The following is a 16,196-nucleotide window of genomic DNA, read 5'->3' as shown; positions in this document are numbered from 1 at the left end:
TAGTAAGGGTTTAGTAGTGACTTGTTCAGTATAAACTGTATTCCTGTAAAGATTTTGCACTGTTCCTTCTCTTACCTCACATTGATAACTCTGCATGTTGCCAGCCTGGATGCGAATTAGCATGATCTTCTAAAGCTGTTTTTCATAGCTGAGCGGCCAAAAATTTCTTCATCTGCAGAATGGAGGCTGAACAAGCACTGAGTTGATATTTCAGGGAACTGGCCTGTAACCATAAGTGAAATGCAAACACTGTTGTCAGATGCAGAATTTATGTGGAAGAAAGTAAGTTCTGCCATTGAGAAATGAGTCATCAAGATGAAGTTTCTATCCCAAAACAATTTACTTTCAGTTTCATTAGTGTTTTGAAATGGTAGAGTTGTGGAACTGAAAACTGGGTGGTAATAGATAATGGGTATATTACAGGCACATAATAAGATAAATATAAGGAGCAGAAAAAGTAGCTGCTGTATATTTTGTATATACAGTAGTGTTGAGCCTGGCAATACTGTGCTTTGGTTTGACTCAACACTGCAGTTTATTGCTTAGTTCAGACTTCTCAAATTAAGTACCTAGTTAGAGACCAAGGGTGCAGATTGATAGCATAGCCAGGCTGGCCTGATGATTAACTGCTACTGAAAGGACTTAACAGGAAATTATTAACAGCAGTATTTCTAATGCATGTAATTATGTCTGAGACCTTCTTAATTCTCAAACCTTAGAAAAATGGCCATATATAAGAAAATGTCATAGGGATCTTCTCTTTTGAATAATTTCCTCTCATTTTGACCATATTATGTATCTTATTGCAGTGATGAAAGTGAAGATGGATTGGATGACAATCCTTTGCTGCCTCAGTCTGGGGATCCCCTGATGCAAGTCAAGGAAGAGCCTCCAAACTCTTTGCTTGGGGAATCTTCTGGAACAGGAAATTCCGGGATGTTGAACACACATTCCCTGAATGGAGTACTGCAGCCAGGTAGGCATGCACCAGGTTGAATCTCTGCTTACTTTGGGATAAGGTGGGAAAAGCATTATTTCTTAAGAAATTTGGTTTTATTTTTTTTCTCTGAACAGAACCAAAGTCTGAAAAGGGGAGCTTTTATAACTTCTCCAAACTGAAGAAAAGCAGAAAGTGGCTGAAGGTAAGAATATTGGGAGGAAATGTAGCTGTTATTAAATATGTGAGTAGAGCCCCAGTAACACCCTGCAGACAGTGGTAAATGAGTAGTTCCATGTTGTCATCCCCTGTGGATTGTGAAGATTCAAACGTTTAAGCAAGCAGACAGCAACAAGAAAATGCATTGAGCTCTGGTCAGAGTATTATCACAAATGTAATTTCCAAACACAAGTAAGTTTTTGTGGTCATCTCAATAGTCCTTTAATTTTACTTTACATTTACCACTGAGAGCTTAGGAAACTAGACTTATGTGTTTAAGAGCTGCTTTAAGATTATGTGGTGTCATCTTAACTGATGCAAAATCTCACGTTGAAAAAATGTATGAGCAGCTATAGAGATGTGGTAGTATTTTGTAGGTCACTGAAAAGAGGGCTCCAAAGGACTTCTTTTCTCCTGCGCTGTGTTGGACTCTATACTGCACTAATTTTTGCTGTAAATGGAGCTAGTGTCCCTTGCTAAGAAGAAAGGAATGCTTTTATATACATTAAAAACACCTACCAAAAAAAGCATTCTACAGAGGCCTTCTCATCTTGGAAAGGGAAAGAAAGAGTACTTGACAGTGGATTATAAATATTGTATTAGGTCTTGTGTAGAACAAGATAAAATTATAGTCTCTGTAGATTTGAGGCTTTCATTTCCGTTGTGTAACAAAATGGACAGTAGTCTTTTCTGTTTTGGTGAGCAGCTGCATTCTAGTTAAATTTCACAATGAATATACATTCAGAAATTTGAAGTAGTTTTAGTACACTGTACAAATTAAAATGAGCTATTATGAAATATATTAAATGGACATATGGGATTCAATTGAATATTTGTTTCTAAGCTGAACTCAGTACAAGGTCCAATGAGGACGGAAGGACAGGATGGAATGGTGGCTTTATGCCATCTTTGCATCTTCATTGTAATGTAGCATCCTCTAGTGAAAATTAAGTCATTTTAAGAAACCATTTTGGCTGCTTGTGGTCCCCCAAGGCTCTTTGCAGCAATGAAAAAAGCCAGGGTACAAAGAAGGGAATTTTGTGATGTATGCGCTTTCCTACCCCCTTTGTATTATTTGTCCAGTTATTCTCCCACTTCCAGCTGCAGGCCTTGCATCAGGTCTGGCTCTTGTCTGACCTCTTGGCAATCTGATTTAGCACACTAAACTGACAGAAAAGTACGTCCCGAACCATCAGAAAATACCTATATTAGATTAGCTGCTATACAGTACTGTACCTCAGAAAGCTGCTTGCTATTTGAGGCGTTTCAGATGGGAGATACTTTGTAAATGCCAAGGCCTGCGGCCCTTAATTAGGTAAAGGCTCAAGAGTATTCTGCTTAAATAAACAATTTGGTATAGAGACTTGTGATTGTTAAATTAGTCTCTGTTTATTCTTTTCAGAGCATCCTTCTGAGTGATGACTCCAGTGATACAGATTCACCAAGTGATGAGGATGGAGAGGAGGAAGAAGAATTTTCTCTTTCAAGGGAGGAGCTTCACAATATGCTGCGATTACACAAATATAAGAAACTTCATCAAAGTAAATATAGCAAAGACAAAGAGGTAAATATCCAGATTTTTTGTATTTCCTTGATTTCCTTTATAAGTGCTTTTTTTTGACTGCTCTTGCATTTTTTCTGAAAAAGTTATAATATTTTGTGGACTGGACAATATCCTGGTTTTTGGTAGTCTAGAAGAATCTAGCATCAGTTTAAGGCAAGGGTAATGTAATTAATTACACACAGATTAGAAAGTTGCTGATCCCTTACACCAAGAATCTCTCAAGTTATGTAGACAGTACTGATACATGTGTGTATATAGCTTTCACAGTGCTCTGCCCATTCACTGGAGCAAGAATGCAAGAAATGGGTAATATATATGAAAACTGAGGTGCTGTGGGATAAATGTTAATACAGATAGTAGCTGCACTATTCAAGACTAAAATTGTGTATTTAAACCTAAAGCAATACACTTGCATAATCATTGGGGGGAGCAGTAAGGTGATGTTTACCTTATTGAAAGGGAGTTCCTAGTTTTCTTCCTACTATTTTCTCTGAATCTTTTGGGTTTTCCATGCCTTTCTATTTTTCTTTCTTACCTCTCTTTTCTGTTTTAGATTTTCTTCTCGTATTCTCATTTTTTTCCTCTTCCTTACAAGAAAACTTCTGCTGATGCAATTCTGCATTTTTCTTAATATCAGGCCACGTTTCTGTGACTGTTCTAATAATATATTCCTTCCTATTGTAAGGGATTTTGCAAACATTTTTGTTGCTATTTTGAATTTCACCAGAAATTGAGACTCAGATGAAGGAAGTCATCATCCTATTTGGCTATCAGAGGATGTGTCTGAAATAAATATTTGTGTTCTTATCTCATATTCCTTGGAAATTTCACCAGAAGAGTGAAGAAATAGAGATTTCCCACCCAAGCTGTTGCTTCTGTCCACATCATTTTCTTGTTTACTCATTAAGTTGTAAACCCAGATTGTGTTAGCTTCTTGAAATATTACATAATTACAAAAATATTCATATACCCAATTTTCACACAGGTTACAGCTTTTGTTAGATTTTACATCATTATTTATTTCCAGACTTCTGAGAAATAATATCTAGTGGAAATAACCAGAGTATTTTCAGATTAGCAGTACACATTTAAAAGAGAAGGGGTGGAAAAAATCCACATCTATCTAAAAATTTTTTTTATTAATAATTTACTTTCTGTGCTGATCTTTTCACTTTTCAGTAATCTTTGATTAACTTGGTAGTATGCTCAGGTGTAAAAAGTTAATTAAAGAGACTACAGTTCAAAATTTTTCCTGTTATATGTAACTTGTATATGGTTCTTTAATATTTTAGTTGAATAACACCTTTTTTTTTTTTTAACAATTGCAAAAAAATATTGGGGTGACTATACTTTTGCTTGATAATCTGAATGTTAAAGTTGTTTGTTCCCCTGGAAATGCTTTAAATGCCTTTCATTTAACCCAATCCTCTGACATCCTCTGATATAATAAATAGAGCAGATAGGTAATAGGGGAATGCAAGCAAAACAAATAGGAAGCTCTCAGTTGGACCACTACATGTACTGTGCTTCTTGCTGGGCAGCACCCACATGTGAAAGGATAGAGCAGTATGATTTGAAACTGTAAGACTCACTGCCCGCTCTTCCCGTTCTATGCAACTAGGTGGGTTTGGTTCCCTCTGGAGAACTTTTGGGGGGTACCTCTGGATCAGTGGGTTCACTTTGGGCACTTCATGATCCTTGATAACAATGCTAAGTACAGAGAAGTACATGGTTTTTGATTTCTTATTTATGATCAAGATCTGAACTTGTTTACTTGCTGTCTCTGTTATCTGCTATATCTGTTTTCCATTATCATGCTTATTTATATCCACCTCAGTTGCAGCAGTATCAATACTACAGTGCAGGACTGCTCTCCACACATGATCCTTACTATGAGCAGCAGCGCCACCTGCTAGGGCCCAAGAAAAAGAAGTTTAAAGAAGAGAAAAAAATAAAAGGTAAAGTCACTAATCTTGTGTTTTTAACTGTTTTTACCTGATTCTTTCTACAGGATTTCCTTCCAATAAACATAAGTATTCAAAATCTTTGGGTGACAGATGGAAAGCTAATGTCCAGCCTGTCAAAAGAAAAATCATCAGAAAACACTGTGCTTTATCTTCTGGCTTCCAGAAAGCTAGGGTGAAAAAAAGAGTGTGACTTGAGAGTTCATGACTTTAGATTTTATTTGTGGACCTCTGGATCTAGAATGAAAACATGATAACATTATCATTTTATAGCCTGCTTCATTGCTTGGCAATGTTTTGGAATCCACAGATGCTGTTGCATATCATGATCCATTTACTCAGAGTTTTTAAAACATGATAGCTTCTTGAAAAGCATAAGAAATTACCCAGTACCTGATACACTTGTTCTTGGATGCATGATTCTAGTGAACAAGAAATGATAGGGAGTAAGACTGTTTTCTGGAAATGAGAGGGAACTGGAAATTGATGTCCAATGTGAATTAAAATAGAATTACTTCTGTAACCTCTCAGCTGGAGTTTCTCAGATGCATGTTTGCCAGGAAGTAGAATTTCCTTTCTTGATCAAGCTGGCAGCAGCTGTAAATCTGTAAGGAAGGAGGAAGAGAAGGCTGTGAACTGTCAATATAAAGTGAATTCTCTCTAGTGTAACTACTTAAAGTTTGAGCTGTGTTTTAAGGAGGCTATTTTGAGTTTCCTTCCTTCCTTCCTATCTTCCTGCAACTTCCTTTAACCGTGTATGTTTTTCTCCACTAATCTTGTAGCATCCGTGGTTTTGCATACTCTCAAAGAGTATTTTTAATATCTGATATCAGTATCTGGTAGTTCCTTCTGAAAGTGGGTATCTGTAGTAAGTGATAACATGGAGCACTCTCTCAACTGATGATGAGTTTGGTTTCAGACTTACCTACTGAATGCTGATCTTGTAGTAGAATGTTACCACAGAACAAGAAACATTATACCAGATTACAGATGTTTTAACTTTTAAGGCATGTTTCCTTGCGTGAAAGATTTGCATTTCACCACTCTATTTATTAAACAGGAAAATCATTCAATTACAAAGTAATGAGGAAATATCTGGTGTGATGAATGAATGGTGCCAGAATTGGTGGACATGGATAAGTTTGGGTTTTTTTGTTGGTTCCACATGTAAGTTAGCTAGGATAGCTTAATCAGGAAGGATAGCTGACTAAATGTGGAAAAAATTTAGAAAAGAAAGCTTCCAAAAGTTGGAAAAGAAACTAATTTTGTGGTCATTGTTCCCATGCAGGCAAATTGAAAAAAGTAAAGAAAAAGAGGAGACGAGATGAAGAGCTCTCTTCAGAGGAATCACCACGCCGCCATCATCACCAGACCAAAGTTTTTGCCAAGTTTTCTCATGATACACCACCACCAGGGTCCAAGAAAAAACATTTGACCATTGAGCAACTTAATGCCCGTCGACGGAAAGTGTGGCTTAGCATAGTTAAAAAGGAGTTGCCGAAGGTGAGCTTGGCTAGTGGCACTGGATCAGTGATGTTGAAAAGAAAGTGAAATAGAAGATTAACTTAGTGGGGTATTAACATGTGGAGAAACACAGTAAAGTGAGACATGATTTTCTGTTGGACATCAGTAGCCAAACTGATGCTCTGTAATCAATAAGCAAAGTGTGGTTCTGATTACTTGTCACCAATGATGTGTAAGTGGGTCATGCAGTGCTTCGCCACTGCTTTCATTTGGTTGTCCAAACATTTTCTCTGAACAGAGCAGTAAACTCCATTAGATACTTGTACTAACCTTGCAGCATAGCAATGTAGAGCAACCCAATATCTAGGTCTTGCCTCAAGTTCGGGAGAGGAGTGTTTCAGTCACTACAGTATGAGTATTTTTGAAACTTCCCATTTCAGAAGCAGTCTAGGGAAAACAGTATTTGGATCATTTACAGAAGGACCTTCAGGCACATTTGAAATAGGAAGCTGTTTTCACTGTCATTAGTTCTCTGAGAGGTGATCAGAGTGGATCTTATAACCTGCTTTTTGAAGTCTGCAGTAACAGACTTTGAATTTTAGGAAGCTGAATATGAGTGATGGCTTTACCATCCTTATAAACTTGTAAACCAGGTAAAGGGTATGCCCAGTGTGATAGACCTTCCTTTTTCAAAGACTAATTTCGATCACATGAGGAACGTAAGATCTACATTTACTCTTAACTTCTTTGGAATACATCAGAAATACCTTTTCTTTTTTTCTTTTTTTTCTTTTTCATTGATAACAGCAGAATAGGAGAACCCTGCTTTGCAAAAGTAGTAATTAAAGAAATCATCCTGAAAAAGGAAGCGTTTAACATACTTCCTTTAGAAGTTGAAATACATTTAGGTCTGTCTTCAGTAATGAAAGATGAAAGCTGTTTCAGTTGAGATCGAAAATACAGTACATGTACCCAGTTATACAGTGGTGTATATGGCTGAGGTTGGCACATATAGCTGCTGAAGACTGGATAATCTTTTAAAATATTTTGAAGCCATTATTCTTTGAGTGATTTTAAGGTGGTATTCTTTTATAGGCATACAAGCAAAAAGCCTCAGCACGCAACCTTTTCCTAACCAACAGCAAAAAGGTAAGCACTGTTTAGCTTTATGCTGTTATTTGTATGGGATATAATAAGTCAACTGTAACCTCTTCATGTTTCTTTTGTTTCTTACTGTACTGATTACACTGGCAGGGCAATATGGGAGAAAGCACTATATAGAACTAATTTGTCATTTAGTTAAGGTTTTTCATTTTTTAGATGCATCATTGCAGCATGTTTCATAAGCAGTAGATGAAATGGGAAACATGAGCTTCTTTCATGAGATCTTTTGGGCTTTCAGAAGATTTAGTTCGTATGTTTTTAATTTACTGATCTTTGATACAGTAAATCAATGAGTACAAGCTTCAGTGCACTAGCTTTTGACACTTTTTGGCCACTTCTAGTGGCATCTGTCCACTAGCTAGAATTTGCTGTTTTGAGCACTCTTGTTTAAAGCAAAGGGGCTCTTGAAAGTATTAAATGTATTAATTTACGTAACTATATATAGGAGCAGAGATTAAAAATAGAACAATTTTCTGCTTAAGTTATTGTAAAGAAATTTATCTCCTCATTGAAGTCTTCTCTGAGATGTGTCATTGTTTATACCTAGAAGGCTTTACTTTAGGAACATTCAGTAATGGCTTTCTGAGCATTTTTGAAGTGTTACACTCAAGTGTCTGACTCATTTATATGGCTAATGAAAAAGTAATGAAGTATATGGGTGAGAATCATCAGAGACAAGAAGATGTAGGAAACTTTCATTCTGTATATACATTATTAAGAAAGGGAGCATTTTCTGTGAAAGGGATGCAGAAAATAGGACATGCATGAACATATCAGAAACTTTGCTCTGCGTAGGTTCTCTCCTACAGTCCTCCATAGCTAGCTGAGACGAGATTTCTTTGTGATGTCTGGGCAAATAGTCTGTGATTATTGTATTTGTAGGTATCATAAATTGCACTTTAGCAAGTGAGTGAAGCAGCAGACTTAGAAGCTGTGAAATTCCTCTGTTTTTTCCTTAATTTCATTATGTTTGATGATTTGAAATTTTTGTGTGACAGAATTATTGATGTGCAAATTTTACTGGTGAAAAAAGACTGTCAAAAACAGATATTTATTGGACCATTATGACAATGGCATTAATTTATTTATCCTAGAATGAAAAATTACACTGTATTATGCTTTGTTAAGAGATAGTAGGAAAATTACGGGATACTCCCACGTTTTTCAGTGTATTAGCATGTGAATAGGATTGTGTTCCACCAATATTGCCACTGCTGCAGCCTTATTAAAACAGTGAGAAAGTATAGTTGCTACAGAAAAATATCTAAAATAGATGAGTCAAGAGCTGGAGGCAGGGCTTGAACTCTGGTCTCCTGAGTACTTTCAAGGACCTACCCACCAATGAATACTTGGAGTACCACGCCACTGAAACTGTTTTTAGTTTTTGTCTTCTGCATGCATTTCAGGAGGGTTTTGGAAGTTCATGTTCTCTCACCTCATTTCAAAGGCATTAGAGCTGAGGAAAGTATTGCAGGTTTTATCTTTTGAAGGATCAGATTTGGCTATTATTAAATGATGGCTTTAAATGGTGGATTTCTTTAAATCTTCCCATTTTTCCTCTGTATCTGAACCTTATTTCTCCCTAGCTTGCCCATCAGTGCATGAGGGAGGTACGTCGAGCTGCTATCCAGGCCCAGAAAAATTGTAAGGAAACTCTACCACGGGCACGTCGTCTGACCAAGGAGATGCTTCTCTATTGGAAAAAGTATGAAAAGGTCGAAAAAGAACATCGCAAACGAGCTGAGAAAGAGGCTCTGGAGCAACGCAAGCTGGATGAGGAGATGAGAGAGGTACAGCAAAAGTACAAATTATGGATAATTGATCTATTGAGAAGACACATGATTGACCAAATAATTTCTAAATTTGGTTTATGAGCTTTGGATTTTTGTTTTGTTTCAGTGGTTTTCCAGCTTTATTTTCTGCTATCTTAAAATTCTTTACATAATTCTTTTAATGTAAGCTAGATGTAATAAAAAGCCTTCAAGCTGCGTAAGTTCTTTATAAATGAATGGAAATGGAAGAACAAGTTAGCCAAACAGCACGTGTCTCGCTGACATACATAACTCAATGTTAGCGAGGGCCAGCCTTTTGCGATGATTTGTACATCCTTCTGGATTCAGAAGGCAAGCCACATTTTAAATCACACTGATTTTATATACAGCATTGAAAAGATAAACATGACTTAATAATTTGTATATACCTTCTGTATGAAAGTTACAGAGAACGTTAGAAAAAGTGTTGGGGAATAGAGAGTTGAATATTTTTCTGTAATCACTTTTGTGTTGGCCATTTAAAGGGCAAACTGACTGCTTTGTGGACTCTCTTTAAGGATTAATAAGTGTTGAATTTAAGAAAAAAACCTGTTTCTTGCCAGAGTTCTCTGGTGGATTTATGGTTGTTACCTTACGTTTGCAGTGATGAGCTGAGATTGAGCTTCAGAATACCTTCTGTTTAGTTCTGTGATTAAATCAGGCCTTTGTTTACTGTGTCCTCTCATTCTTACCAGCTCATAAGCATTTTCTGAAGATTTTAACTGGCTTAAATTAATGCACAGCTTTTACTGTAGCATTTTCAGACAGTTTCTACAACATCTTGCTGAACACTGAACCTTCTACTCTGTTCATAATATCTGAACTGAGTGCTGTTTTACTTGGTCTCACATTTCACGTGTTCTATCAAAATTCTCTTTCCTAAGTAAATAATAGAATGTTGGAGTTAGCTACTGTGAGTGTCATGGGAGGTTTGGGTTTTTTAACTGTTCAGGTCTTTAACCACAGACATCTGTACTCCTGTATTTTTTTGTCTATTTTTTATTTTTTCATTGTAAGCAAAACTTAAACTTCCTTTTAGTAGATGACAGTGTTCTTTGCCATAATTACAGAGTTAAAAAGAAAAACTTTTAGTGTACTACAACTTTATATTTCAATGTAGGTGATACAGGTGGTTTTGGTGGTAGTTGATGTTTTATGAGCAACCAATAATTTAGCATTCTGATATCATAGTAACATGCATAATACAATCTACACAGATTAGTTTTTAGTACATTTTCTTTAATTATAGTTTATTAAACCTTTATCTTGTTTTTTTCCCCTTCATGTGTTTTTTTAAATGCTGCTCTTTTAGGCTAAGAGGCAGCAGCGAAAACTTAACTTCCTGATCACACAGACTGAATTATATGCTCATTTTATGAGTCGTAAACGCGATATTGGACATGATGGAATACAGGAGGAAATCCTACGCAAACTGGAAGACAGCTCTACTCAAAGGCAGATTGATATTGGTGGAGGAGTAGTGGTCAATATCACCCAGGAAGATTACGGTAAGCAATTTATCTATGATGCTTCTGTGCCCTCTTCTGAAGTTTGCTGTACTCTACATATTATTATGCAAGCTTACAATTTCAAGCACAAAAATCCTTCTGTGTAAGAAGCCCTACTGTTATTACTGGCATTTATCTGTGTGTTAATTTTCGTGGTTACTACTGCGGAGCTCTAACATGGACCTACTGTTTTCAGATAGTAACTACTACAAGGCCCAAGCTCTGAAGAATGCTGAAGATGCTTACCAGATTCACCAGGCCAGGGTATGTGTTTTTTGGATCTGTGAAACAAAAGGGAAGGCAGAGTAATTAGTAGGGGCCTAAACCCAGGATTTTTCATAGTAGCCAATTCAAGTCACTATATATTATATTGGGAGCCAGACTTGTATTCGATTGCATTGCCCCTTTGTGACAAACAGCTAGAAAAACAGAAGATAAAGATTTGGGCTGTGGGAATAGGCTTATTTTGCATTGGTTTATCCTGTGTTTTAATGTGAAGTGGTCATGTGAATGTGTAAGACCTTTTGTTACAGAGTTTCTTGATAAGTTAGTATGTTCATCATCTTATGCATACTTTTTTCTCCTTGTTTAGACCAGATCATTTGATGAAGATGCAAAGGAGAGTCGGGCAGCTGCTTTACGGGCTGCTAACAAGTCTGGTACTGGTTTTGGAGAGAGCTACAGTTTAGCAAATCCATCTATCCGGGCAGGAGAAGACATTCCCCAGCCTACCATTTTCAATGGTAAACTGAAAGGTTACCAACTAAAAGGCATGAATTGGCTGGCCAACCTATATGAACAGGTATCTTAGTACATCTTGCAAATATTTAAAACTTCTAGGATAATTTAAGTCATCAGAATAATCTTGGTCAAAAATAATTTGCTAGTTTTAAAATTAGACCACATACACTTCATTTATAATGTCTTTCTATAGAAGAGAAAATATGCAAACCAGCTATCAGTATTCTTGACTTATTTGGGAAATAACTTTGAATGGTGCAGTAATCACAGAATTCTTTATGTGAAGTTTATGCAACCATTTACTAGTTAGATGATACACTGAGGAGACTTTGGCTGCTCAGAGTCGCATGCTATTTCAGGCTTTGGTCAGCCTCTAACTGCAGGCAGCCTTGCCCTTAAGCAGTTTGCAGTGTGATTGCAAAGTGCAGACAGGCCAAGGGGAAAAAATCAGGCCTAGAAATGAAAGTGCAGTTTGGGAAAATTACCTCTTAATAGAACACCTATAAGGTGTTTCAGACTTGTTATGGTGGGGCCACTTCCCCTAAATTTGGTGGCAACTGTTCTGCTAGTCCTGTATGGACGAAAAAGTAGCAGGGTAAAGGTATTCATTTGTGGATCTTTTGCAGGGCATCAATGGAATCCTGGCAGATGAAATGGGTCTGGGTAAAACAGTACAAAGTATTGCTCTCCTTGCACATCTGGCTGAGGTAAGTGGTTTATGGCTTTGTCTTGGTCAGCATGCTTGATAGAACATGCATATTTTTTATGTGTTTGAATGAATTACAGATTATAAAGCTTGACTATCTTAAGATGGTTTTTATTTGTGGTATTTCCTTTTGTTTTAAAGCTGCGTCTCTAAAAGGATGTGTTTGTGTATCTGTATATATCTATATATATCTCTATATATGTAGCTATATATAAATATAAAATTATTTATTCAGAGCAGCACCTTTTCATTCACACTGAATGCGAAAGCCTGATGAGAGAACAGATTGCAGACTTTATGGTTCAGAGTTTTATAGCTCAGAGATGCTTGTAGAAGTGAACCCAATTTCTGAACTTCATGGCAATCTGTGTGGACTTCCACATTTCAGTAGGTTTTTCTTAGATAGCATAGTGATTCTTCTGTGCCAGGGTAGACAGACAAAGCAAAAGAAGTAAGGTGAGCTTCTTTATGCAGATATATTTAAAAAAAAAAAAAAAAAAAGCAAGTCTTGGCATCCAGTCGCTTGCCTTGAATAAAGGACATTGCTCAGTTGGACTGAGAAGAGAACTATATGTAGTAGTGACTGAATGACAGTTATCTGCATCTGTTTATGTTATTTTTGATACCAGTTCAATGCCACTATCAACCAGAATATGAAAAGGGTGTGCAGAGCCCAAGGTTGTTGAGCTCACCTGTGTGGAAGAGAGAACTGATAGGCTTGTCTCCTTGTTGCACTGCAATTTGAGATTTTGGAAGCCTACACAGGGCTTTTACTTTAGCTTGCTCTCTTTTATGCAGGATCAGCTCATGACCACCAATATGCTAATGACTCAATTTTGTTATTCCTATCTAATGTGATGTGATGGAGCTAAGGTTTCCAGTGCTACCTGAAGTCTTTTCCTTCCCATAGTGACAGGGGCTGTTAGTAATGTGAAAGTAGCAACTTCCAGAAACAAAGGGGTGAGCCAGTTTGAAACAGTGATTGTTCTGGGAACAACTTTGCTCCTGTGAAAGAAGTCTTAGTTAAACATTAAATCTACTCCAAGTGATTCTGTATCACCCTGTTGGTAGAAGTTTTCGTATGTTGTGCATATGCAGCCATTTAGTAAATTGTCATTTAGTAGTTGTAATGCTGTATACACCAGTCTCTTTGTCCTTTGCCCCAATTAATTTGTGTGTGTGTGTTCTAATCTATACATTTCAGAGAGAGAACATCTGGGGACCTTTTTTAATAATTTCACCTGCCTCTACTCTTAACAACTGGCATCAGGAGTTTGCCAGATTTGTTCCTAAATTTAAGGTAATGAGCACGTACAGGAAAGTTATTTCTATTGTCTCAAAAGCAAACTGTTTTGTTCTCTTGACCTCTTTGCCACATCTTAGTGAACTAATTAGCTTGAAATTTGAAGCTCTATAGCTTCATGCTCTGATTCTGCAATTTCTTCTGTGATTCTGTTTTTCTGGAGCATTCAGTTATCCAAGGCTCAAAAATGTTCTTACTTATGTCACATGGTGTCATTTTAGAACAGCTTAAAGACACCTTCTTAGTGAGGAATTGAAGTTGGTCAGGGAGTAGGTGTTCAGTTCTAATGTGAGGGCCTGGAAGCAGACACAAGAATAGTATTTCAGTTTTACATGCTTCAGGGTTAGAGCAGTGTTTTTAGTTTTTCATAGCAATCTGAGTTTATCTGAGGATGTTTTATGGAAACAAAAACAGAACTCCAAAAAGATTAGAGAAGATATAGTTGTTATTAAGGAAAGATAGAAGAACCATAAGCATACAACCAGTAATCAAGAAAAAGTGAGGCACAAAGAGATAAGGACAAAAAGATAGGAGGAGGAGGGAAAAAAAAAAAGAAGAGATCTTCAGGTACATTGTGAATGGGGAAAAATAGTAAGGTTAAAGCAAGGAATGATCAGTTACTGAAAAAAGAACTGCTTACATATTCTCCAGTGGATAATATTGGATTGTTGCAAAGGATGATTTGAAAGAAATGTGTATTACCAAAACAGTGCCAAAACTTTTGAATTAAAGATAGACAAAAGTGTCAGATGCTTTCAGTTAAACATCTGCAAATGATAAGAGATTGTAGTTACTATGTCAACAACTCAAATATTTAAACCTTTGATACAAAGAGGTTTTGGTCAGTTGTTAAACAAATTGAATTTTAATTAGAACATACATGAAAAAAAAATAAAAGACGTCTAGTTATATCTGTAAGTACCAGTTACATCTAGGCTAATTTTTTGAATGTCTTGGTTAGTTAATGAGATGGAGAAAAAGACTTGGAAATATTACAATAAGTAATATTTAATTTCTTAATCTGGAGTAGAGCAGTATTAAGGGATTTAACTTCTATCAAATAACTTGTACAAATCAATGATGAGACCACATGTTGGTTATGGTGTATAGTTGAGGTATCTATTTGAGGAAGGTTTGTGCTAGAATGTAGTTCAGTAATGGGCAACTTGAGTGGTTTGTGTTTTGGATTAAATTGGGATTACTGAGATTTAAGGAAACTGATTGGGAAATAGAAATATTTAAATTAGTGTGGATTTACCTTAAAAACAAAACAAAACACTGATATATTTGTATAGCCAAAAACAATGGGGACCTGTGTTTAAACCCCGGAGGAGAAAACATTAGAGCAGTTGGCCATTCTGCCTGTTTACTTTCTGTAACTTCATCTAACCAGTTCATGATGTAGAATAGATGAGCATTATTTTGTGCTTTCTTCTTTTCATGAATGAAGTATGGAAGACATTTCAAAGTATGCAGTCAGGATGCTTTTGAAAAGAGGATTTTTCACTTTTTTTGATTTAAAAAATAATTGTCTTTGTTTCTCTTATTATGTAGCTGTTTTGGGGCTAGGGGGTTGTTTTCATTATGTTTGTTTAATTCCTAGAACCGAATTTTGTATAAAAAAAAAAAAAAAAAAGATAAATTCTATATCTGTAAACATATAAAAAATTAATCATATGTTTTATTGTATTTTTTTGGAACCAGTTTTGTTCCTTCTTCCATTCATACAGAGTTACGTGTATATTATGCTTATAGTAAATCACAGTGAATTCATTTCTTCCAGTCCGTGGCAAAATATGTAAAATAAAAGGCAAATTACATTTTGATTAATTTGGTATTTCTTTACTAGCATCTTTCTGTCAGAATGGTTGAAAGAACATTCAACCAAAGGCACTTAATAATGTGTGGCCTGTATAGAGCTCATCAGTTGCAGGATGGAAGCATTTAGACCTTTCATGGCTTCAGAAACCAGCATTCAGTACTTTCAGTCCTGCTTCCATGTAGTTCTTTCATTAGACAAAAGATGGCGATACAATGTTACTAACTAGTAACTGACCTATTTTAGTTCACCGCATCCCTGTTCTGAGTAACAGGACCCATAAAATTCTAAGCTATAAATTGATTAATGAAATTCTCTGGCAGTAGTGCTTTTATTTTTATTCTTTTATAAAATATGTCCAGAGCAGATGCTTTATCTCAGACTTTAGGGACAATTTTGATGTATAAAACCAACTGAGTCAGTATGATTGGGAACAACACAGAAGGTTAAACAACAGGAGAACAAGTCCTGGGTGAACTTTTTTCTGTGATAAACAAAGTATCAGTTGTAATTTCTAGAAAAGCCTGACTGGAAAGGGTAATGGATGCTTCTGGACATTTTGAGATTCTTAGTATAGAATGATCTACTTTTTATACTAGGCATAAGTTGCTTGACACTTTTGTTTGGAACGCTCTGTTTCTAAGTGTTTTTAAGTCCTTTCTGATTTTTCTCTATGTTAAAGAAGATCATTCATTTCCCTTTTGGTTCATTTGGAGAAAGCTGTCTTGTTCATTTTGTTGAATATAAAATTCTGGTAGAGGTATGTATTTATTTGAATATAATGTCTTTGTACTTTTGGGCTGTTCCAGGTGCTACCTTACTGGGGAAATCCCCATGATAGAAAGGTGATCAGGAAATTCTGGAGTCAGGTAATATTGACATCCACATGTGCTTTGACCATCTTTGTGATTTGTGCAGAGTAGAGCAGAAACTGCTGATATACCCTACCAAACTAAAGAATAGAGCTAAAGTAGAGTTCTCTTTCTTTGTCCATGT

At 36.2% G+C, this 16,196-nt stretch overlaps 1 protein-coding gene across 1 annotated transcript in view; it reads left to right on the top strand.

The window, feature by feature from the left end:
- INO80 (INO80 complex ATPase subunit) overlaps window positions 1-16,196 on the top strand; it is a 72,515-nt gene that overhangs the window by 9,903 nt on the left and 46,416 nt on the right. The window contains exons 3-15 of the mRNA XM_067296437.1: window positions 810-976; window positions 1,075-1,142; window positions 2,559-2,720; window positions 4,558-4,678; window positions 5,973-6,187; window positions 7,244-7,297; window positions 8,899-9,102; window positions 10,436-10,631; window positions 10,828-10,895; window positions 11,224-11,433; window positions 11,999-12,079; window positions 13,283-13,378; window positions 16,010-16,069. Of these exons, the coding sequence (XP_067152538.1) occupies window positions 810-976; window positions 1,075-1,142; window positions 2,559-2,720; window positions 4,558-4,678; window positions 5,973-6,187; window positions 7,244-7,297; window positions 8,899-9,102; window positions 10,436-10,631; window positions 10,828-10,895; window positions 11,224-11,433; window positions 11,999-12,079; window positions 13,283-13,378; window positions 16,010-16,069 (1,702 nt within the window). The remainder of the gene's footprint in view (window positions 1-809; window positions 977-1,074; window positions 1,143-2,558; window positions 2,721-4,557; window positions 4,679-5,972; window positions 6,188-7,243; window positions 7,298-8,898; window positions 9,103-10,435; window positions 10,632-10,827; window positions 10,896-11,223; window positions 11,434-11,998; window positions 12,080-13,282; window positions 13,379-16,009; window positions 16,070-16,196) is intronic.

This window comes from Apteryx mantelli, chromosome 4 (assembly GCF_036417845.1).
Source record: "Apteryx mantelli isolate bAptMan1 chromosome 4, bAptMan1.hap1, whole genome shotgun sequence".
Lineage (NCBI taxonomy): Eukaryota > Metazoa > Chordata > Aves > Apterygiformes > Apterygidae > Apteryx > Apteryx mantelli.
This window is presented reverse-complemented; position numbering and strand designations above follow the sequence as displayed.